At 36.9% G+C, this 25,465-nt stretch overlaps 2 protein-coding genes across 7 annotated transcripts in view; one reads left to right on the top strand and one right to left on the bottom strand.

Annotated features, from left to right (window-relative positions):
- Window positions 1-16,236, top strand: part of MSL2 (MSL complex subunit 2) — a 36,354-nt gene extending 20,118 nt beyond the window's left edge. For 2 of the 3 annotated variants that reach the window (XM_040480254.1, XM_040480252.1), the window contains exon 2: window positions 12,323-16,236. In XM_040480254.1, the coding sequence (XP_040336188.1) occupies window positions 12,403-13,914 (1,512 nt within the window). In that variant the 5' untranslated portion in view covers window positions 12,323-12,402 and the 3' untranslated portion in view covers window positions 13,915-16,236. Of the gene's footprint in view, window positions 1-11,149; window positions 12,212-12,322 lie in introns of those variants that run through there. The other variant, XM_040480253.1, reaches the window with a different exon arrangement.
- An 864-nt stretch (window positions 16,237-17,100) lies between these two features.
- The window catches only part of PPP2R3A (protein phosphatase 2 regulatory subunit B''alpha), a 218,893-nt gene continuing 210,528 nt past the window's right edge, over window positions 17,101-25,465 (bottom strand). For all 4 annotated transcript variants that reach the window (XM_040480247.1, XM_040480250.1, XM_040480249.1 and 1 more), the window contains one exon: window positions 17,101-19,698. In XM_040480247.1, coding sequence (XP_040336181.1) covers window positions 19,566-19,698 — 133 coding nt within the window. In that variant the 3' untranslated portion in view covers window positions 17,101-19,565. The remainder of the gene's footprint in view (window positions 19,699-25,465) is intronic.

The following is a 25,465-nucleotide window of genomic DNA, read 5'->3' as shown; positions in this document are numbered from 1 at the left end:
AAAGGTTTTTTTGTTTTACATTTTTTATGTCTTTATGAGGGGTTTTGAAAAGAGAGACAAAATCAGACTTGTGTTCTAGAAAGATTACTTGGTGGTAGTGTGGAAGGTGGCCTGGAGCAGGTGAAGGCAAGGCAGGAAGAGAAGCTAGAAAACTTGCAGTATTCAGGGTGAGAAATGATGAGGGTTCAGTTAAGACAGGAGTAGTCATGGGGATAAAACCTGAAGGGTGGACCTGGCAGACTTAGAAACATGCAGTGAGACTCTGGAGCCCAGATGTGGAATTCTGGTGAAGAGACTAGATGGTGTATCAAGCTTATCTGGTTTGATTTCTGGGTGAATAATGTCAGCATCCAAGAGAATAAGGGATGCAGGAGGAGGAGCAGGTTTTTAGGTGGGGGGTTAGGGGAAGTATGTTTATATTTCCCCTTGTTAAGTTTGAGTGATCAAAGGAGAGATGAGATTCCTGGTAGGCAGTTAGATAAATGGGTCTGGACTTAGGAGAGAAGATTAGAGCCAGAGGTAAAAATTCAGTTTATAAATGGTAATTGAACCAGCTTTATGGGCAAATCACTCTGGAAGGAATGTGTGGAGCAGTTTTTAACTTGGTATCGTATCTCTCCTTCAGAAAGATTCATGATCCCTATGAGATTCCATACAGCAATTTGTTTTTTTGCCTGTGTGTATAATGAGATTCTCAAAGGGGTCTGTGAACCAAGATTACTGTGGAACACTGGAATGGAGTAAGAAGGATGGATCTTAATACAGAAACATGGGGAATACTGAAATTAAGGAGACAACAGAAGAAGAAGATGTAAGACGTTGAGGAGACAGTGTTAGGAGAGAACAGAGGAGAGCAACCCTTCCTTTTAAGGAAGAATGATCAACAAGAAATGCCCATTGGTTTGAGAGCAGCAATTTTTACCTTCCTTTAGAAGATTGAGTCTAGGGAAATACTTTAGTGTATGAACAACTGGAAGGGAAATTGCTATAGGGAAGGAAGGTTGAAAGTAGAAATGTGAAAAGGTATGAATAGTTAGGTGGGTAACTGATGAAGGGAGGATTGGAGCCAGAGCAGTAGAGGATGGAAGACTTATCTTGGAGGAAAGAAGAAAAGGGTGTTTGTGTGTGTGTATGTTGGACAGGAGTGGGTGTGAGGACAGTGGGAAGTGGGGAAAGAGGGAGAATATTTAAATATGTAAAGCCTCTGGTAATTTGCACATTTATTGGATTTTATTTTGAAACTTTTATAGAAAATTTCAACATACCAAATAGAACTTCCTGTGACCTCAATAATTAATGATAGCCAACGGTAAGACTTTTGATACACTCTATGAATCTTGCCATAAAATCTTATAATCCTCAAATTTTAGGACTGGAAAGAACCTAGATAGTCCCTTTATAGCTTTAATAAATGGAGGACCAAGTCTCTTAATTTTTTTTTTTTTTTTTTTTTTGAGAGAGCGAGTGGGAGCGGGGGAGGGTCAGAGAGAGAGGGAGACACAGAATCTGAAGCAGGCTTCAGGTTCTGAGCTGTCAGCACAGAGCCTGACAGCGGGGCTCAAACCCACGAACCATGAGATCAAGACCTGAGCCAAAGTCAGATGCTCAACTGACTGAGCCACCCAGGCACCTCAGGCCAAGTCTCTTTTAAAAGCACATCATTGTTATTCATTACATATATTTACTCAAAATTGACCAGATTTGGACAGTTAACAGAATTAACGAATTATAATGAATGCCGTATATGCACTACCCAAATCCCCACTCAAGATTGAAAGACTTCATTCTCTTAATCACTGAGAGTGTTGCTGGGGCTGTCAGACCTTCCTGGGAATTGCCCTTGGACGAAGAGAACCTCTCAGTCAAGCTCACACCCTTCCTGGGAGTAGCCTGTGTCTGAAGACCAGTCTATTAAAGACCTGGGTCCCTTGCCTCAACGTAGGGCATCCTTAAGCCCCATTTAGTTCTGAGTTTCAGAGCTTCCAGTGGGGTCATCTGAGGCTTTTGTTGTGATTCTATCCCAGCCCAACTTGATCTTTGTCAGCTCCTTCCTTTTCCTTCCTTTCTCTGCAAGTGGTAATCCTGAGTGCCCCAGGGAAACTTCTGGCACACTTAAGAGTTTGAGTGGCTAGGGACCTGACTTCCAACACTGATGAACTTTAAAATTTCTTTTGATTTATAACAGATTTGCCAAACTTTAAAGGATTAACATCTACCAGTTTTCCGTGTTTCTGGGAAATATCCAGGCAAATGTTGAAAGATAAAATTGTGTAGTAATGTAATAAAAAATTTAATTTTATAGTGCCAAACATACAGAAAAAATCATTAGGACTTGTTTTAGGATGGGATAAAAAGAGGAATACTTTCTTAAACATGTTGAACAAAGATCTTGGCATTTAGTTAGCTTTTTCCCTCCTTCTCCCATCATTCATTGTTTGTATTTCTGCTGTCTTGTTTTTATTGCCTATGTAAATTGAAAGTTGACCTTCACCCCATTTGAGATCAGACTCATGTTTTCATTGATTTTTCTTGAGAATTTTAAAAATATGGCCAATTTTTCTTTTGTGGTCATACTGTAGAGAATGGAAGTCTATGAAGTATATTTGAAACAAATACGGTTAGATTGAGTCTATACAAAAGTCTTGCCCTCATGGTTGAGGAAAGATGTGCCTAGCAGAATCCAAGACTACATTCCTAAACAAAATACTTGATTTTCTGCCTGCAGCATTTTGAGAGTGCCTTTCCAAGATCAAGTGTGCCACCTGTCATCATTCAGTCAAATGTTTTGTCATTGCTATAAGTTACCATCCTGTCTTGGATCCAAAAGCTTCAGAGCAATGTCATTTGACTGGCAACAACATTCTTCTTGCTTTTAATAAAGCTCCCCTCTCTTTGTCAGTATTTCTTTTTGTTTATGTGACTGTAGACATACTCAAGGTGGTCAGTGAAGTTATCTGTGCCATTTGGAAAGGAATGGCTGATGAAATGTACCTTAACTTATTCAGAAATAATTACTTGATTCAGTAATATGCGTGAAACTGGAAAACTTTCTATTTAAGAACTCTACTTTTTTTGAGTATTTTAAGATAACCAGTTAGTACTATTTTTTTCTTAAGTTTCTTCAGGAATGATTTTAAGAAAATCTTGTGGAATATAATGATTTCATTTTAGCAAGTAAAGTTTTGTCATTTATTCTTTTCTTCCCTTTGCTTTATAACTTTAATAAAAGTTAATGGTTGCTTTTTATTTTCTAATTAGTTTTGATATGGGTCCATTTGTTGGGAAGCAAATTTAGATTGTTAGGGAAACATTTTACTGAGTTAATATATAGGAATGTATCTTTTGTGGTATCTCTTCTGTTCTATGTTGCTTGCGTTATCAGCAAAAACAAAAAACTGCTTCCTGTCTTTTGTAGGATGCCACATGTTTTACAATTGAGGGTTCTGTACTATTTTAATTTTTCTCTTTCATTATTTTGGTAAAACTGGTTGAGGTATTATTTAAAAAGATTGATCTTTTTTTCCCCTCTTCCCAGATATTTTCCCATATATATAACTATGGTAAGATTTGTGTCTTCTTGTGGATTCCTTAGTATTTAATATTCTAGTTTCCAAGAATGCTTCTTCAGAAGTGGTATTATGGTTTTAATCATTAACCATGACCTGCCTGTGTGCATTTTTCACTTTCTGATAGTGGCATTTCAGGATGTTGTTCATGTGAGTCTTTGGCTAATTTTTCCTGATCCTCAAGTATCATCTCAGATACAAGTAAGATTTATATAAAATTACTTGCATTATTTGAGGTTACTGATTAGGCAATCCTTGTTGCTATAATAGAAGCATTTCTGGGAGGAGTTCTGGAGAGGGGTTGGTGATAAATACAGAATGTTTTGGTTCTGATAAATGCTTTTTTTTGTGCATATGCCATTTTACTTAGAATTATATGATCCATTTTTGTCAAATGCCAAAATTAAGCCATTGAGATAGATTAATCCCTTAAACCATTTTCTATTTTTTTAAAGTTTATTTATTTATTTTGAGAGAGTGAGTGCATGCTGGAGGGAGGGAGGGAGAGGAGGAGGAGAGAGAGAGAGAAAGAGAGTAAATCCCAGCAGGCTCTCCACACTGACAGCTCAGAGTCCATTGCAGGGCTCAATCCCACAAACAGTTGAGATCATGACCTGAGCCAAAATCGAGTCAGATGCTTAACTGACTGAGCTACCGAGGCGCCCCACCATTTTCCATTTTTTTAAATCAGTTTTCGTTTTACAGAAATTACTTACATTGGGATCTTTTTTTCCCATATAAACTCTAAAATGAGAACCAGTGATTCTTTAGTCCCTCTGTTGTTCATGTCTAATTTGTTTATATTACATTTTAACCTGTAGTAGCTTTTGCCATTGTAGGTTTTATTTTATTGTTATTGCCAGTTCCAGTGTTCACTGGATCATTTTTTAGTCATTAACAACTTTTGCTAAACATTTGAGCAATAACCAGTTTTTCTTTTTCTTGTGTCCCCTCTCTGCACTCCCTAAACTTAATTTTCCAGTAATCTGGTGAAAATATTAGTGGAATTAAGTGCTGTCACAGTTAAAGTGGAGAAGCAGATCTTGCTTTTGTACCTGAGTAAGACCTAATTTACTTGGTAGTCTGCATGTCAACATAAAATGTATAGTATGGCTACTTTTACCAGTGGTATTTTGAAGTGAATGAATTGCCAGTTAGTTGCTTTTTTAAAAATTGGGATCATTTATGTGTTTAGAAGAGTTTGCTCAGAGATTAATGATATACTTGTTTGTTTATGCCAGGGAGGAGTACCTTTTCCTTGAATGGAGAAGGGGCAAGCTGATGTGGGACCTAGTTAAAATGTTTATTTATTTTGGTGGTGGTGGTCTTTCAAACTTAAGCTGCTCTGTAAATCTTGATGCATTTATTCTCTTCAGTGGTAGGGATAAAATGCATGGCAACCAATCCAAATGCTAGCTTTGATATACTAATACTGAAAAGTAATGATTTGAATGATGTATGTTAAATCTGTGGGAAAGTTTTATGGCTAAAAAGCATGTTTATTGAGAAAAGTATAATTTATAAAATCTGTTTAAAAAAAATTTTTTTAGCGTTTATTTTTGAGACAGAGAGAGACAGAGCATGAACGGGGGAGGGTCAGAGAGAGGGAGACACAGAATCCGAAACAGGCTCCAGGCTCCGAGCTGTCAGCACAGAGCCTGATGGGGGGCTTGAACTCACCGTGAGATTATGACCTGAGCCAAAGTCAGATGCTTAACCGACTGAGCCACCCAGGCGCCCCTATGAAATATGTTTTTGATGGCTGAATTAAAGCCCTTTTCTAGTGCTTTAAAAGTTTTTTCTCAAAGCTAAGTATGGCTTAAAAATTACTTAGATTGTTGATTTAGGTGTGATTATGGCATTGCAGCTTAGAAGAAAAAGTATTTTGTAGTGATTAATACTGATGTATATATATAGAGAAGTGAATTAACGATCTGGGACTTGTTTGAAATACTTAACAAAAGGGTATATGAAGCAAATGTAGCATAATCTGGATAATTATTAAATTTGGGTGGTAATATATGAGGGGTAATTGTACTGTTTTCTGATTTTGTCTGAAAATTTTATTGTAATAAAAAGTTTCACAAAATTAAGAACATTAAAAAATCTGGTATTACCCATATTAGTAAATTAATTACCTGCAGTTCTGTATTCCCAGAAATTCCTAGAATTGCCATTGTGGTAATCTAAAACTAAGACTTAGTTTCAAATTATAATTGGCTGATTTGGGGATGGGAACAGTTAATAAGAGGGAGAACAGATAAACAATTAGTAACTTTTTTTAGTTGAGAAGTAAAAATATGAGTACTGAGTCGTTAGTCTTTTGGGGTCAGTATAGCATCATTTAATGTTTAAAACAGAGCACATATTATCAAATTCATTTAGTTACTAGACAACTTGCATTATGTAAAGGAAATATTTCCTGTGATATATTGCAGGTTCAGGATTCAAGGCAATGCAGTGAGAAATTTTTCTATCACGAACAATACATTTTTTGAAATCAGATGTGTTTTTTTGAGCAAGTTATTTTTTGCACTTAAATGTGAAACTGTGGAATAAGATCAAAGCTAAAATTAAACTTTGCAAATTCTCCCCAGTTTTTTTTAAACTTAGAAAAAGTTTTTAACTTTGTTTATTAAAAAAATTGTTTATTTTTGAGAGAGAGGCAGTGTGAGTGGGGGAGGGGAAGAGAGAGAGACTCTCTGAAGCAGACTCCAGGTTCTGGGCTGTCAGCACAGAGCTTGACACAGGGCTTGAACCCACGAACCATGAGATCATGACCTGAGCCAAAGTTGAACGCTTAACCGACTGAGCCACCCAGGCACTCCAAGTTTATTTATTTTGAGAGAGAAAGAGCACAAGTGTGCACGAGCCAGGGAGGTGCACAGAGAGAGTGAGAGAATCCCAAGCAGGCTCCCCCGTGCTGTCAGTGCAGAGCCCGCTGTGGGGCTCAAACCTACAAACCGTGAGGTCATGACCTGAGCATCAAGAGTCAGATCCTTAACCAACTGAGCCACTCAGGTGTCCTTCCTCCTCAGTTTTTTTTTTTTTTTTTTTTTTTAATTTCTTTTTTTCAACTTTTATTTATTTTTGGGACAGAGAGAGACAGAGCATGAACAGGGGAGGGGCAGAGAGAGAGGGAGACACAGAATCGGAAACAGGCTCCAGGCTCTGAGCCATCAGCCCAGAGCCTGACGCGGGGCTCGAACTCACGGACCGCGAGATCGTGACCTGGCTGAAGTCGGACGCTTAACCGACTGCGCCACCCAGGCGCCCCTTTCCTCCTCAGTTTTTATAGTAGAGTCTGCAGTGAGTGATACATTTCCCCTTGATTCATAATGCCCATCCATTTTATTTTCTATGATAAGATGTATTTTTACAGTTGTAGAAGTGTTATCTAACATTTCTTTTTTTGGATGGTGGGGAGGAGTTTCCTTGGGGGCATATAATAGGTATATGGCTAACACTTACCTAACTCTAAGAACCCCCTGAATCTTTTTCAGTTCTTCCTCCTATTGCTGGAGCTGCCTTTGTTGTGAAGTGTAAAGAACCGTCTGGGAAGCTTTTGGGAGTTAGGATGATTAGCTGAGTGCATAAAACAAGATTGCCTAAAGGCATCTTTAATGGTACGTTACAGATCGAAGTATTTGTGTTGGGGAATGATTGGACATCCAGTAGGTAATATGAAACCAGGTAATGGAGATTCTTAAGAACTCAGTGGTGGTGGAATACTGAATCAGAGTTTTTGGATGTTTTCTAGTCTATTTTCAGTTCTCAGTATTAGACATACTCTCCTAATACCTCAGAAAGGGATACAAAGATGTGTAAGTATAAATCCTTTAAGGTGTTTGGTATTTCAGGGGGAGTTTTGATTGAAGTGACTGTTGTAAAGATCAGTGATAGAATGAAGGCAGTCCTTACCACTTAGCTTGTGCAATTTGTATATTGTTAGGGGTTACAAAATGATGACATTCAAATTATATCATGTGTTCATTTATTAGCTGCATTATTCCTGTAAAGAGAAACTTTTCATCTATGATTGGGTTACTTGGTAGTGTAGTTGATATATAGTTAAGTCAGAATACTTGAAGAATGCTTGCTCTTTATTTACCACTTTTGAAAGTAATGAGCTGGTTCACTAGCATCCTGAAACTGAGTTTTCCTTTCTTCCTTCCTTCTTTTCTTCTTCCCTCCCTCCCTTAAATCCATCCATGAACTCAGAGATTTGAACTTTTTAGATATGCTTCATTCCATTTTATTTATGCATGTTCAGATTTGTTCATGTTTGGTCAGCAGGAACCTCTTCAGGTTTGCTCCTGAGTCCCTTTAACACAGTTATGATCTTTGATAATTTCCTTGCTTTCTAGTAACAAGGTAATCAAAATTCATCTTGTCTAATTTATGTCACAGTTCTGGAAACAGTTATTTGTCCAAGAAGCCCTGATTCCTTTGAAGAGGAAATTGTTTTTCAGTACCATTATCTGAGTTTATTGCTACTGGGGTTAGTCCCTTGCTTCCAGGCCTTTTCAGTGTGTAGTGCTAGGAAATCTCCATATTTAAGAAGAAAACATGAATTTATACTGATAAATCAATTGAAATTCAGAACTACAGGATTTTCTGCTTAACTTTTTCTATCTTCTGACTTCTTCCTACTACAAAAACTACAAAAAACAGACTTTCAAGGACATCCACATTTACTTTATCCTACAATAGACATCAACACTTTCACAGTAACTATTGACACTTACCAACATTGCGATTACTGAAAAAACAAAACAAGAATGCTAGGATTAGTCAATTTTCTGTTATAAAGTCATTTAAAATAGTTAATCTTTGAATGGTTATACCATCAGTTTGGTATAATATTATAATTACTTGTTTTTCATTTTTAGGGATTTCTTTTAAAATTTTAGTTTGTGGGGTACCTGGGTGGCCTTGGTTGAGTGTCTGACTTTGGCTCAGGTCATGATCTCATGGTTCGTGGGTTCTTACCCACATTGGTTCTTACCCATGTTGGGTTTTGCACTGATATTGCAGAACCTGCATTGAAGAAGTCGGTCTCCCGCTCTCTCTCGAAAATAAATATACATTAAAAAAATAAAAAAAAATAGTTTGTTATATAATTATGTAAAACATTTACATGGTTTGAAAGTTAAAAGCTACAAAACAGGTTAAACCCAGAATAGTGTAGTTCTTTCCCTGTTTGCTTTGTTCATTCTCTCCAATAGGTAGGGTATTCTTTTAACCTTACAGCTTACTCTTTTAAGCATATACATATATATCTCTATATTCATATCTTCCCCATCCTACCTTAAATAAATTCAAGGGTATTTATTCTAAGAAGTCTTATATTGAGTGGAAGGTTGGATTTCATAACTACTGGTGCTTTTTTTTTTTTGTTTTTGTTTTTTTAATTTTAGAGTTGTGCAACCATCACCCTGCCAGGATATTAGAACGTTTTCATCACGGCCAAAAAGTTCCATTGTGCCCATTTACAGTTAATCCTGGTTCCTGGTCCCAGCCCTAGGCAGCCACTGTCCACTTTTCTGTTATTTCTAGATATTTTATATAAATGAAATAATACAGTAATGTACTATTTTACATCTGGCTTCTTTCAGTTAGCATGTTTTTAAAGTTAATCATCTTGTAGCATGTATACCAGTGGTTCTTTTAATTGCTGAACAGTATTCTGTTGTATGAATATATACATTTTGTTTATCTTACCAGTTGATGGACATTTGGATTGTTTCCAGTTTTTGTCTATTGTGAGTAATGCAGCTTTGCATATTCACATTTATATGGATGTATATTTTCATTTCTCTTTGAGAAGGTTCCTAGGAGCAGAATTCCTGGTTTATATGGTAAAATGTATGTTTAACTTTTTAAAGAAACTTTTTAAAGACTGTTTTTCAATGTGATTTATACTTTACATTCTCACCAGCAATACAGAAGGGTTCTATAGTGTCTCCACATCTCTGCCAACTGTTGGTGTACTTTCTGTCATTTTGAATTTATCCTTTCTAATAGGTGTGTAGCAGTGTGGTAAGGTTTTACTTTTAATGATATTGAGAATGTGTTCATGTGCTTATTAGACATTCATTTTTTTTGGTGAAATGTTTCTTTAAATCTTTTGCCCATGTTTAAAATAGAGTTGTCTTTTTACTCATTTGTATGAAATGTTTTAATATGTTATAAGCCCCTTATCATTTACTTTTTCAAATTTACATTTACAAATACTTTTTTGTATATACAAATACAAATGTATTTGCAAATACATTTACAAATACTTTTTCACAGTCTGTGGATTATCTTTTCATTTTCTTAATGGTGTCTTTTGAAGCACACATTTTTAATTTTGTGGAAATCCATTTTATATTTTTTTCCCTTTTGAAGATTGTGTATTGATGTCACATCTAGCACTTTGCCCAACCCAAAGTTATGATTTTCTCCTGTGTTTTTCTTCTAGAATTTTAGGTCTTACATTTAGGTGTTTGTGATCCATTTTGAGTTAATATTTGTGTGTGTTGTAAGATAAGGATCTGAACAGTTGTTGGTTTTTGTTTTTGGCATTTGAGTATTGAATTGTCCCACGTGATGTGTGGAAAATACTCTCCCTTTTGAATTATCTGGGCACTCGTTGCACAAATCAGTTGACTATAAAGAATTTTCATTCTGGACTCTTTTCCATTGATTTATATGCTTATCCTTTTGGCACTACCACATTGTTTTGATTACTGTAGCTTTAAAGATGATTTTGGAATTTGATAGAATAAGTCTTCTGACTTTGCTCTTTTAAAAAATTGTTCTGGCTATCCCAGGTCCTCTGACTCCCTAAGAATTTTAGAAACAATCTATCAATTAAAAAAACAAAACAAAACAACTCACCTGAGATTCTCATAAGGATTACATTGAATTTATAGATCAACTTGGGATGAATTTTCTTTTTTTTTTTAACTTTTTTTTTAAACATTTATTCATTTTTGAGAGACCTAGACAGAGCATGAGCAGGGGAGGGGCAGAGAGAGGGAGACACAGAATCTGAAGCAGGCTCCAGGCTCCGAGGTGTCAGCACAGAGCCCAACGTGGGGTTCAAACCCACAAACTGCAAGATCATGACCTGAGCCAGTCAGACGCTTAACCATCTGAGCCACCCAGGCGCCCCGGGGTGAATTTTCATCTTGTGTTTAACCTGGGCTTATGCAGCCTCAGGCTGCTAAGAACTGTGCTGTTTGCCTTCTCCAGCTGAGTAGCTTCCGAGAAGTCACTTTGAGTGATCATGTCTCTGGGTCTTGGCTTTATCCTTTGGACTAAAAATGGAGTGAGTCCCCTGCCATCACAGCAGCTTCTGGTCCTCATAGGGTAACACTGATGGAGCTGGGTGGTGGTCAGGGAGAACTGGGCAGCCCCAGACCAGAACACCACAGATTCTCAATGTTGTTAGTTGAAATCAAGCTTATTTTATTTTATTTTTTAATTTTATTTTACTTTATTTATTTTATTTTTTTATTTAAAAAATTTTTTTAATATTTTTACTTTTTTTAAATTTTATTTTTTTAAATTTACATCCATATTAGCATAAAAATCAAGCATTTTTCAAACATAAATGCTTCTCAAATAATTTTATGTCTTTGGAAATGAAAATGACTCATTTTGTAAAAAGAATTTCAGGTTTATAATTGCTTTTAAGGGAGAAGGTTTGCTGATTCCACTTGCCTATAATTCAAAGTACCTTCTTTCCTATGCCTGAGTCTTAAATTACATAGTTTGTATGAGAAAATAGGTGCTGCTTTGATTTTATTGCTAACTATTTGTCCTGAATTGAGGACCAAGCACATTGCTTCTTTGAGGAGTAGGATGGAAATAGGGACTGAATCTAGTTGCTTTCCCCTTCCTGACACACAACCTACACAGGTCATTTTTTAATTTGGGAGTTATATCTGGTTGGAAGACTACTTTCACTTTTATACAATACTGCTTTACTTCAGATATTTGTGGTTTATGACTAGGATCGTTTTGTATTTTGTCAGAAGAATTTGAGTCAGGTAATATGCCCCCTTTTTCCTTTTGAAACATTTAAACATAATTTTTTTTTGTCACTGTATTTTGATTTTCTGTTGGAGAACAATTTGAGTTTAGTGTAGTACTTCCTTTTTTCTTTTGATACATGAACATAGTTCTTTTTCATCTTAACTATATTTTAATCTTTTCTTAGTTTATGATTAGTGTATATAATGTAAAATGGTTTGAAATTATACTTTTTTGGGTGAAGATGCCTTGGTACTGACTAATACCCTTCAACAGAGTTTAATGAGGGTGGGGACTAAGTGTCTCTCTTTCCCAATGTTTAATACAAAATAAACAGTATGATTTTGTTCAGTACGTTGTAGCATTATTGTGTTGCATTAGGTTGAAGTTCCAAGGGTTTTAAGCTTAGTTTGTGCTTTTGGTGACTGATCTTCACCTCTTTATAGCCTTTGGAGAAGAGCATAAGAAAGTGGACCAGAACATACTGTTTGGGAGAGAAACATAGAATCAAGGAAGATTCTGGTTTGAGATAAAGGAATGGGGAATATGGCATGGAAGTGAAGTACACTATTGAGTATTTTTCCATTTCCTGTAAGATCTGTTTTTTGTTACCTGGTCTGGTGAGTTTAACCCATCTCAATAGATTACTTAAAATCTCATCTTAACTTCAGTATATGAAGTCATAAGTTTGTTTTACTAAAATCTTTGCTTTCCTCCTTTTTCCCTCTTAGGACATTTGCTACAAGATCCTATTGCACCCACCAACTCCACCTGCCAACATTATGTCTGCAAACCTTGTAAAGGCAAGAAAATGATGATGAAACCTTCATGTAGCTGGTGCAAAGACTATGAGCAATTTGAGGAAAACAAGCAGTTAAGCATCCTAGTGAACTGCTACAAAAAACTATGTGAATATATAACACAGACTACATTGGCACGGGATATAATAGAAGCGGTCGACTGTTCTTCTGATATTTTGGCTTTGCTTAATGATGGATCATTGTTTTGTGAGGAGACAGAAAAACCCTCAGATTCATCCTTTACTTTGTGTTTAACACATTCCCCTTTACCTTCGACCTCAGAACCCACAGCTGATCCTCAAGCTAGTTTATCTCCAATATCTGAAAGCACCCTCAGCATTGCTATTGGCAGTTCTGTTATCAATGGTTTGCCTACTTATAATGGGCTTTCGATAGATAGATTTGGTATAAATATTCCTTCACCTGAACATTCAAACACAATTGATGTATGTAACACTGTTGACATAAAAACTGAGGATCTGTCCGACAGCTTGCCACCTGTCTGTGACACAGTAGCCACTGACTTATGCTCCACAGGCATTGATATCTGCAGTTTCAGTGAAGATATAAAACCTGGTGATTCTTTATTACTGAGTGTTGAGGAAGTGCTTCGCAGCTTAGAAACTGTTTCAAATACAGAGGTTTGTTGCCCTAATTTGCAGCCCAACTTGGAAGCCACTGTATCCAATGGACCTTTTCTGCAGCTTTCTTCCCAGTCTCTTAGCCATAATGTTTTTATGTCCACCAGCCCTGCACTTCATGGGTTATCATGTACGGCAGCAACTCCGAAAGTAGCAAAATTGAATAGAAAACGATCCAGATCAGAAAGTGACAGTGAGAAAGTTCAGCCACTTCCAATTTCTACTATTATCCGAGGCCCAACGTTGGGGGCATCTGCTCCTGTGACAGTGAAACGAGAGAGCAAAATTTCTCTTCAACCTATAGCAACTGTTCCCAATGGAGGCACAACACCCAAAATCAGCAAAACTGTACTTTTATCTACTAAAAGCATGAAAAAGAGTCATGAACATGGATCCAAGAAATCTCACTCTAAAACCAAGCCAGGTATTCTTAAAAAAGACAAAACAGTAAAGGAAAAGATTCCTAGTCACCATTTTATGCCAGGAAGTCCTACCAAGACTGTGTATAAAAAACCCCAGGAAAAGAAAGGGTGTAAATGTGGGCGTGCTACTCAAAATCCAAGTGTTCTTACATGCCGCGGCCAACGCTGCCCTTGCTACTCTAACCGCAAAGCCTGCTTAGATTGTATATGTCGTGGCTGCCAAAACTCCTATATGGCCAATGGGGAGAAGAAGCTGGAGGCATTTGCTGTGCCAGAAAAGGCCTTGGAGCAGACCAGGCTCACTTTGGGCATTAATGTGACTAGCATTGCTGTACGCAATGCTAGTACCAGCACCAGTGTAATTAATGTCACAGGGTCCCCAGTAACAACGTTTTTAGCTGCCAGTACACATGATGATAAAAGTTTGGATGAAGCTATAGACATGAGATTCGACTGTTAAATCAGTTGGTCTTTAAACCTACCTCTGGTAGGGAAATAGCTACAGTTTTACGGCAGCTATGGTTTTGTTGGTTTAACTTGCCGGAGCTCCTGCATATAGATCACTTGTATCAAGTGTTTTCATTGCTAAGTTATATGTGTTAGTGTCGGGGAAATAGTTTGCAGATAATGGAGGAGTAACCCTACAACTATATGTCCTTAGTTCTTACAGAACCTCATAGTTTGAGAACAAATGCTGATGCAACTGATTTATACAAAATGAACTTTGGCAAGGAAAATAACATTAACCTCATTGTTTATGGTCATGCTTTGTGCATAATCAAAGTTTATGATTAAAGTGTAAGGAAGTGGTATCTAGTCAGTCCATAAAGATTGTGCTAATATTTTGTGAAAAAGTAGCCATTAGTTTGTTCAGGAGACTCAGTGCTGCCTTCAGATGCTATTGATGTTTCTCCTGTTGAAAAGCTGATGTGTCCAGCTCAACCTTTGTGCTGATGTAATACCATTTCTGATCATGAAAATTGGCTACTGGTGTATGTAGCAGTTCTTAAATCAGCAGTATTATGAAAGAAAATTTGCCCCTCATTAGAATGTTGAAATCTGTCTTTTAAAAAGTGAACAAACTGAAATTCTGTCAGACTGCAGATGTTTAGCTGTTTATGCTATAGTACTCTTCTGAGTTGAGTCCCTTTTATAGTTCACGTCTGACTCATTTCTAGGAAAAATTTGAAATCCTTCCTTCACTTTTAGCAATGTTATGATTAGATAAATGAAGTGGAGAAGAGCAGTTTTATTCTGAAGGTAATTGAATTTAGATTATAAAATGTGACAGAATTTTAAAAAAAATCATAAAAATTTTTATTTAGAAGTTGGGATTTATTTAAAATAATTTTGGAATAATGCCCCAAAACTTAACCAGATTTATGCATTGTATTTATTGCTATTGGCCACTTCTTTGATTTTTTTTTTTTTTTTTTTTTTTTTTTTTGTTCCTCTGATAGTTTCATCCTTTATTTTGAATATGCCCCTTCTCTTTTCTTTCTTTCTCTTTCGGTGCTATTTGTTATGAAGGCTTCTTTATAGAGGCCAAATAAAATTGCCTTTTTATGAAGCCTGTGCATTTAGGTAGGTTTGAAGCTAGGAGGTTGTTTTTTTTTTTTAGAATGCTCTTTTGCATGTAAAGCACAAACTGTGTTTCAGTTTAAATGCATGTCTTCCCTTTAATTTTTATGGGGGAGACAAGTACAAACATTCTGTTGAAGGGAAATCTAGTCAGTTGCTTGAAAAGAGCACAGCCCAAACAAAACAAGGACTGACTAGGTTGTAAAGAAATGACCTTATGATTTAAAAGAAGAATTGCTGTTTTGACAGTGCTTATTTAAAGAAAAATACTGCTGGAAAATTTCCAATTTCTACTACGTTCACCATCTCTGATGAGATCTGACATGTTGAAGTTATGTTTTGATTTGGCACACAGCATGTTCAATGATGGTTACTCACCTAGTACAAGACATGGAGAAGAAACCTTTGGACACAGAGCAGATGACACCTCCTTCTGTTTTGTAGTGTATCCTGGTGTCATTTTCTGTGAATGTGGTCAGGTAGAGTTGTTTTTGTTGTTGTTGGGCCTTTTTTTTTTTTTTTTTTTTTTTTTTTGTCTCTTTTGGTGGGGTGGGGGTGGGCTAAAGCCATAGGAAGAAAATGTGATGTATGTGTCCAGTATGTACTATTTTGTTTTTGTTTTGCAAGAAGAGTTGAACTATTTTTGATAACAAGAGTAAATGGTGGAAAATGCTTCTTAGTTGTCTTGTCTTTATTTGCTTTCCAAGTTTTGGAATTTTATTTAATTCCTCTAAGTGTTAGCAGTGTCTTATGCAACATGTATTTGCCTAAAGTTTGTAACAGTTTTGTGTTGAACTCAGATGCCCTGATATATAAACTTGTAAATCTGTTCTTTATTCACTAATGATCACTGCAAAAATGACTAGAACTGAGATTGTACACATGGATGATTAGGATATATTTTGCACATCTCCCAAACTTTCCTAATATTAGGATCTTAAAATTCATAGAATACTTTATTGCTTCCCAAGTTTGATAATTTTAGTTTTGTGTTTTTTGATGCATGGGAGGTTGGCAATATAGACAAAGCGGAAATCATTAGTATGTGAGGGCCTTGATTGTTATGTAATATTGCCAATGATGAATTCAGGTTGTTTTTAGCACAAGTTTCTCTTTTTTATGCTGGTATTCTCACTGCCACATTTTTGGAAACCTGTATTACACCTTAATTCTATCAATAAATGTTAGTTTTCTAATTCTATGTTGTAGAATACTGAGGAGTTTGGGATAGCATGCTCTGAATGGCATATATTATATACATCTGGGGAAGAATAATTACAGTGCCTTGATTTTTATATTGTTTTTCTTTATACCATGAGTTATTTAGGAATGCTGACCAATGGCTAACTAGGGATGATTAAGAAATTATTACTGAAGTAACTGGATTTACTTTATCAGGATTTGAAACACCAAAACAATAACAGCTTTTAATATGACACATCTTCATTTGTTCTTTGAGTCTTTGTTATTAATGTACGTAATCAAATGATCTTTCACCTTAGTTGATAGAGAATTTTTATAGCTGGTGATTTATCTTTTTGGTTAGCTTCATTAAGTCTACATTTCTGTGCAGAGCTATAATATGGATCTAGGATAAAGAATTTCTTTTTGTTCTTAGTATTCTTGAAACAATTCTGTGGTGACCTTGAAGAAAAGTCTTAGATGAAAAATAAAATTTTCTTTCCCGTATCATTGGTGACAAATACAAAAATGCTTTAGAGAATACTGAGTTCAAAGTATAGTGTTGGAATCTAATACTTGGATGATATTTTAACTTTTCTCCCTCCTTTCTAAAAAAGTTTAGGTACAGTTTTTTAAAAAGAATATATACAAGGCTAAAGTTTTTGATCTTTGTAAACCTCTTATTCCCAATATCTAGTCCTCTTCCTTATTCCTCTCCACAGGAAATCCCTTCTCAGTTATGAGGTGTTATCCTTCTAAATCTTTCTTTATAGTTTTCCCCAGGGGTTCAAAGAGTTATTATTTGAAACTCAAATTTACAGTGTTACTCTCTCAAACATAAAAATGAGTTGCAAGAGTGAATAAAACCAAAAGTGTGTAGTGATTATCTTCGTGAACATGGTTCATATTTGACAACTTGTCTTTATTTAGTTTTGCAAAAAGGGAAAAACAAAAACAAGTCATGCAGGTTTCTCCACCCAAACACACTTTAACATTTCCAAAAACTGAGCAAATGCCTTACCTCATTAGATTCTAGAATTTTATAAATACTTTGACACGGTGACATAGATAAGATGCAGAGAAAATACACGGAATTTCATTAGTTTGATTACCTCGGCAATTAATGTTATGAAATTCATTTTTCATTGACTAGCATTAAGACCATGATAACCTTCAGTTTTTATCAAGGAGTCAGAGATACTGTTAAAAACTTGAAATTTCCAGTTGGGCAGTAATGATTATATTTAGTGAAATCTTTACCAGAAAGTCATATATATACTGTCCTAGTTCTCAGAATTCACATTTCTTGCATTCAACTCTTAGGAGTACAGTAAAACGCTTCTGTCTGAAAATACGATACTTTGGGTAACCTAAATTAAAATAGCTTTATCTTAAATGGAATGATACTGTTAGCTGTTACTTTTTATAATTACAGACTTTTGAAACAAAGTACAGACCAAAGTAAAAGCAAGAGGATTTCAGTAAGGAGACACAAGGTACAGAGGTAAAAAGCCAAATAGTATTAAAAAAAAAAAAATCAAATGTATATTGAATTTTTTTACTTTTTGTTGAGGCTTAGAAATATTTTAGACCATTATGGATAATAAAACCTTTAAATCCTATCTTGGCTAATTAAAAATTATTTTTAATATTTTATGTGAAATAAAATTGCTTTCTCTCCCTGGTAAAAGGGTGGATGAGATAGATGGTAAAGTTCATGTATCACAAATACATAAACTTTTAATCCTAATTTACTAGTCTATTTAAGTTACTGCATATAATTTTTCCTAAAAATTTAGTCATTTTTAAGCTTTTAGTTCTTTGTGAACTGTTAGATACCAAATTTTAATATTTATGCTTTCTGTAACAGTTAAATGGAAGATTAGTTCTGATCATAAAAGGTAAAATAACAGCAAACTGTATCAGTAAAATAACTTTCAGTTGATGGTGCATTTCCTAAATTGCCCTTATCTCCATTTTTTGGCTACCATAGCCCAAGGTTTGATTATTTCATTGTTTGACTTTTCATACCAGTAAGGGGGAACCAAAGCAGGGTGGCAAGGGAAGCTATTCTGACATTCAGGACTGTGGTTAAAGCAGAAAACCCAGGGAAAAGGTGATGACTTTGACAGAGATAGTTGTTAAAAAGTTTCTTGGGGGTTTCTTTGACTTACGCTATTAGAAATTTCCATCTTTTTAAATAATTTATTTTCAGTTTTTAAGGATATTGCAGGATTTGGCTGCATTGTGGCTTGCTAAAAAAAAGGTAGAATTCTGTAATGAACACATCTACTATATAGTAAAGATGAAACTGGTTTCCTTTATGGGTGGCATCATGGTTTTCTTCCATTTTTGTGCTAAATACTGAGGTGATGGAATATTTGAAATAGTTTGTTTTCAACATGAATGGATAATGTTTAGATTGAGGCCTTTACTGTTGGCTTAGTGTAATATTCAGTGATGAATACATCTAGTAAAAATTTTCATATATCACTAAGTCTTCAAGTAGGCCTTCTGATAGGAAGTGTAGATGGGGGGGCATCAACTAATTTGAGGATCAATAAGTCATTCAGTAATTCTCCACAAATGTTAGATAAGTTAAAAGGAAATTTTTTCAAGTATGAGTCAAATTCTGTACTTAGAAGTGTTTTTCATCCTATTTTATATAAGATCCACAGTCAGGATGGGGAGAGATTATGCAGAGCTTGCCAGCAAGGTTGGAAGGCCCAGTGGTTACAATACCTGAGGATGTAAAGTGACTAGCAGTTTGGCAGGTCATTGTGAAATTACGTTAAACCAAGTAATAAGTTCAAGATCTTTGAACTCCAGTACACATATTAAAAAGTCTGAGATGTTCTGGCAGTGCTTTTATTACCAGGGGTAAGTCACTTCTGGAGGCCCTTTAACTGCTTTCTCAAGTTCCAGAGTTTTTCTGACTCAAGTTTTCTGCAAGTGAAGGCTTCTGGGCTCCATAGGAGCCCTGAGGGACCTCAGGGATGCTGGACAACAGAGGCAACTCCTGCTTTTGTGCAGAGAATTGTGCTTGGCACTGTCCCCAAGAGATCGCTGGTACATTCAGGGGTGAAGAGTGCAGATTCACAGACTTTGGAAGGTGATGTATATCACTGTATTTGTTTGGAGAAAAAGGTTTGTAAGGGGTTCGAGGCAAACTGGAGGAGTCCCCCAAATTGAGCATGTGTATCCAGATCTACTGCTTAATGTCTTAAAGTTCCTAGTGCAGATACACACTTGCAGAAATCAAAGCCTTTAAAAAGCAGTATGCAAACTGGAGCATCTCCACAAGAAAAAGATTTAAAATACATATCTCTTTCATGTAGACCTTGGCAGCTATTCTTCATCCACTGACTGAAGCTTTCCACATTTCTCTGAAAGGCTTGAGGTTACTATTTGACTTTTATTGCCTTTGTTTCCAATTTCAGAGGGAGAGACAGGTTCTTCCGTTTCATAATCTTCAAAGGAGCTGAAAGAACAAACAAAAGTGAGTTACCGATTGAAAAAAACAAAAAAAACCTTCATTGTTTGGGTAGAAGTCGATATGGCAAACTAGAGACTGGAAACCACCAGCTTGCAAAAGTACCCTCAGTTGCTAAATGACAGTTGTGAACAACTGAACCATGCTGGAGGAGACCATGGTTTCATCTAGAATAGAAAACATACTTTCTGTGTTCCTTAAAGCCCAAGTTCATGTTAGGATTTGTTGAAAATGTGCTGTATCTAGCTTTTCCTAGGAGCGTTGGTATGAATGAGAGCATTATGGAGGCGACTAGGTTAGGGAGGGTGTGAGGTCCATAAAGTACAACTTTATATGACTGCCTTCATTGAAGTGGCTTTCATGCAGAGTGGGGAATGTTCAGCTCAAATTGCTTTATAGCTTCTTTGGTTTCCAAGAAGTACATTTAGATGTGCAAGTGTGTACATAGAGTAGGTTAAAGCCTATTCATGGATTTCCTTCCATTCTTTACAGAACTCCCCAGCATATTCCCTCTGCCTACTCCCCTTAGAAGTTCTTGGAATCCCCCGAGTTCCATTATTTTCCAGGCTATTCTTGAGGGTGGCCTTAAGCAGGGATGACAATATTATATCTAGTGGGAATGATGGCTGCTTGAAGTATTGATAAATAATATGCTGAGGCTACATCTAGGCCCAGAGAAATATACATGATAGTTATTACCAATGTTTGTTACAGTATTTGGCATCACCAAGCTTATTAAAACCTTACCATTTGCAAGGACTTTTTACACAGTATCTGTGCAGAAATTCCTGAACATAATAGTTCTTTCATCAAAAAGGTACCAAGGCTGGCTAATGTAACCTATGGTGAGACAGGTATACCCAATAGTAGAGGTGGTACCTATTTAGCTCTAAAACATTTTTGAATAGAGGGTAGAGAATATTAAACCAACAAACAAAAAGCCTAGCTGATGTTTAGAAAACTTCCTGAGTACCAATTCATGATCCTATCAAATATTATTTACAACATCATTTTGCAGAAATACCCCATTCTATACTTTGTTTCTACTTTTCTCCCCATCTCCTTGAGGCCTCAGTGTAGCTGGCATCTGTTGGATAAGGAGGCAGAAGGGAGGGTAACTTTGCTTTAAGGGTTGATGGTTGAGCCTCCATTACTGGACCAAAATTCTCAAAAGCTAATTCTAGCAATGCAGTGTCAGATGTTGTGCTTATTTCCTGTCAAGAGTGAAAGACATTTTCTTCTCAGTGCAGATCTGGGAGTAAGTTCAAGAGGTCTGAACTGAGACTCGTTCAATAAATATCTAGCCCCTTCCTACCAAGCTTGTACTATAATGGAGGCCATCTGGAATAATGGTTAAGTGGTTTACAGCCTTAGAGCATGGGCTTTGGAAAAGTCAGGTTCCAATCTCAGTTTGATCACTTAATGTTATTTTGGGTATGTTAACACCTCTGCATCAGTTTCCTCAACTAATGAGGTAATAGCAGTTCCTACCCCCTCATAAGGGTCAAGTGGACATTGGGTGAGAGGACCTACTATTTTCATGATAGAGAAGTGTTCGGGCTTACTACTGGAGCAGGATGGTGACACCTAATCCTATTAAGGGGTCAGGGTCACATTGTGTATGTTATTTGTGAATACAAATTTTTACGAAAGTATTTTTTCCCATTGTAGCCATACCAGAAATGGGATTTCTAGCAATGGATTTGATCCAATCTAGTACATAAAGATATCCTAATGCCCTGTGGGTTGCATACAGAGGAAAGCCACCTGCATTTCTTTTGTACTTTCAAGGCACCAAGAGCAGTACTATGCATGGAAGCTTTGGAGGAATCTTCTGGATTGAGGGAGCTCATTTAGAATCTTTGTCTTTTTTTTTTTTTTTTTTTTTTTGTGATGTTTATTTTAGAGAGAACATGAGCAGCGAAGAGGCAGAGAGAGACAGAATCCAAAGCAGGCTCCAGGATCTGAACTGTCAGCACAGAGCCCGATGAGGGGCTTGAACTCACGAACTGTGAGATCATGACTTGAGCCAAAATCAGATGCTTAATGGACTGAGCCACCCAGGCACCCCTAGAATTTTTTTTATCAGTGTCCTGGAGACTTTTCGTACTCTACCTCAGTGTTTCTCAAATGGAGGTGATTCCCCCCCACCCTGGGACATTTGGCCATGTCTGGATGCATGTTTGATGGTCACAACCGGGTGGGTTCTCTACTGACATCTAGTTGGTAGAGTTCAGAGATGCTGCTAAACATCCTATAATGTGCCAGACAACACCTCACAAGTGAATTATTCAGCTTAGAACATCAGTGGCACTGAGAAACACTGCTCTAACTCGTGCCCCTTCAGTGTTAATGCATCCCCGCATTCTGGACTAAGCTCTTCTTATTTTGTACTTCTCTGGATGGTCATTCTTTCTTAGGGCTTTATCCACCACTTGTTTACCTGCAGTTTCTAAATGTACAAATCCAGCCTCAGCCTCTAAGCTGGAGACTGCCATGTATCCAACTACCTACTCTTATGGCCCTTCCATTATGGCAGTATATACAAAGCTGAACTCCTCCTTCCCACACCCTGGCTCCACCATAATCTACCCCTTTAAAGCCAGAAATCCAGTGATTCCCAAGTTTCTCTTCCCTCCTTTGCCTTCCCCTTTTCAAATCCAGCCAGTTTCTTATACCACTTAGAATAATACATGGGCACAGTCCTGCCCCTCTCTCCCCATTGCCACTGATTTAGTTCAGGGCACTGTATTTCATTGCTTGGATTGCAATAGTTTTCTAACAACTGGTCTTCTGCCTTCACTCTTGTCACATACCCTTTGCTATTGCCATACCAGGCTTTTTAGATTGTCAAAATGGGTTCTGGTCTTGGGACCTAATGCCCTTGTACATGTTCTTCTGTGGCCTGCAGTGACCTTACCTTTTGGTTAACTTGTTCTCATCTTTCAATCTGAAAGGTCATTTAAAAGTTTCTTGGTTCCCAGTGCCTGAGTAACCACCATCTCTTTTGTTAAATTTTTGTTTAAATTCCAGTAAACGTAGAGTGAAGTATTAGTTTCAGGTGTTCAATATAGTGATTAAATACTTCATACAATGCCGGGTGCTCATCACAAGCACCCTCTTTAATCCCCATGACCATCTCTTATTTAGATGTTTGCAATGGCTTCCTTATTAGTCTCCCTGCTTCTATTCTTGTACCACTAGCAATTTGAAGATTACTATCTTCAAAAACTGGAAATGGGATTATATTAATTCTTTTTCAATACCTTCCCGAGGCCCTGCATGATCTGGCTCCTGTGTATCTTTCCAGCTGTATTTCCCTATTGGTCATTATATTCCAGTCATACTGGCCTTTTAAAATGTCCTCAACAGACTGTTAGTTTCCTGACTCAGAGCCACTGAATATATTTTTCCCTCTCCCTAGAACATTTTTGCTCCCTGCTTTTTTCAGAGCGATTTCCTTCTTAACCTGTAGGTTCTCATCATCTCAGGAATTTTTCTCAGCACCCTAAATAGTAAGTCTCTTTCCATTATTGGCTCACTCTGTTTCCTTCACAATTACATAATTAAATGTCTGTCTTCTCCACTTGATTATAAAATATCCATTTGCCAACTCACTAATTTCCTTGGGCTATAGAATAGTGCCTGGCACTAGATGCTCAAAATGATTAATAAAAAATGATGTCCTAAGTAAGGCTCTTGTGAAATGATACATTGAGTTGTCAGGGAAGGCTGAAGTCAGTAAAATGGTGAGAGTGCAAAAGTCATCTCGAAGTCACTTGAGTTAGAACTGTGAGAGTCTAAACTTTATCCTGTTCTCTAGAAAAATTCCTGAGAGAGTGAGCTGATTCCTTCTAAATGACCACTTCCAGGTTTACTTGTAGGTAACTGGGATTCCTCTGGGCACAAATGAAGATTTTATGAAATATTCTGTTAACTGGCTATTTTTTTTTTTTAATTTTTTTTTTCAACGTTTATTTATTTTTGGGACAGAGAGAGACAGAGCATGAACGGGGGAGGGACAGAGAGAGAGGGAGACACAGAATCGGAAACAGGCTCCAGGCTCTGAGCCATCAGCCCAGAGCCTGACGCGGGGCTCGAACTCACGGACCGCGAGATCGTGACCTGGCTGAAGTCGGACGCTTAACCGACTGCGCCACCCAGGCGCCCCTAACTGGCTATTTTTGAATGAGTAGCAGGGTCAGAGGATTGAAGCAGAACTCCTTGGGTTCACAAATAGTTCATTAGAAAGCCTACGTATCAAACTGAGAAGAAATTTAACCTAGTATTAACAGTGTTGTTAGTATAAGGAAAAATAATGGTCATATATTTTTCCTAGCAATATGTTGCCTTTAAAAACCTGTTCCCCTAAGTTTTTCCCTCTCAGATGAGCAATTTCTGGACAAAAGTATTAAGGCTGGTTCTGCTGATTCCTGGAATTAGTAGAAATAATGATTGGCACATACATGGTCAGAAAAAGGATTTGTGCGGTTTCCGGGTTTATTTGGGAATTGTGGTCTGATTCTATTTTTGGGATTCTATTTTCAGGGGTAAAGGGCAAGAATATCTGATTCAGGGTTTGAGGAAATTTAAGACACATGTTGGCTATAAGCATAGAATAAAATATTAAGTAGTTCTTTAATTTGGAGTCTCTAATGCTTTAGAAATAGGAGTGGATCAATCTTACCTTTACACCTTTAAATCCTAAAGCACTTACGTAAAATGGATTAACTGAAATACTTGGGAAGTTGGACATTTGGATCAATGAATTTCCCTATTGACCCATTCAGTAACTAGAAATTTTGTTCCAACTCTTGCTAAAGTTTCTTTTTTTTTTAATTTTTTTAATTTTTTTTTTAATTTTTTTTTTCAACGTTTATTTATTTTTGGGACAGAGAGAGACAGAGCATGAACGGGGGAGGGACAGAGAGAGAGGGAGACACAGAATCGGAAACAGGCTCCAGGCTCTGAGCCATCAGCCCAGAGCCTGATGCGGGGCTCGAACTCACGGACCGCGAGATCGTGACCTGGCTGAAGTCGGACGCTTAACCGACTGCGCCACCCAGGCGCCCCAAAGTTTCTTAATATGTACTACTACCCACTCTTCTTGCCTCAGAAGTTGATCGCACTTCCTTTTTGGTCTCTTGCAGTTCCCTAGGGTCGTAAGCCATCTGTTGTTTATTCTTACTTAGTTCGTGTGTAGATAGCATAAAAATTTGGGTTTAAATATATTCTAATTATGAACTTGAAGGGAGGAATAGGGTTCATTCATTTTTATTACTAACCACAGTGCCTGGCATTGAGTAAGTGCCAGTGAATATCTGTTGAAATAAAATTGGGCTTTGATTTGTTCAATGCAGAAAAAAATTAAAACTATATTATTAAATTCAGGTCTATATAAAGGTGCTGTTTAATGAGCACTATAAAACATAACTTAGAACTATTCTTTTAAGGCTGTAACTCATGCTTTAGAATATTAGTTCCTGTCATTCCTTTTTCTCTTCTCATGCCCCAATATACATACATGTCACTTCCCCTTCCCCCTCCTGCCCCATTATGCCTGCTCCTCTTAAATTTTTCCACTTTGCTGAGGACAGTCAGGCTCCACACAACTCCTTACTCCACACTTGACTCTTATTAGCTGCAGTCCTGGAAGATGATCTGGTGGGTTTGGGACTGGCCTTTTTTGCCTACAGCACCTTCTTTTCCAAAGCTGGTGGAAGTAACAACTCTTTAAAGGAATAATTCATATATT

This window comes from Herpailurus yagouaroundi, unplaced genomic scaffold (genome assembly GCF_014898765.1).
Source record: "Herpailurus yagouaroundi ecotype Mexico unplaced genomic scaffold, PumYag 159, whole genome shotgun sequence".
Lineage (NCBI taxonomy): Eukaryota > Metazoa > Chordata > Mammalia > Carnivora > Felidae > Herpailurus > Herpailurus yagouaroundi.
This window is presented reverse-complemented; position numbering and strand designations above follow the sequence as displayed.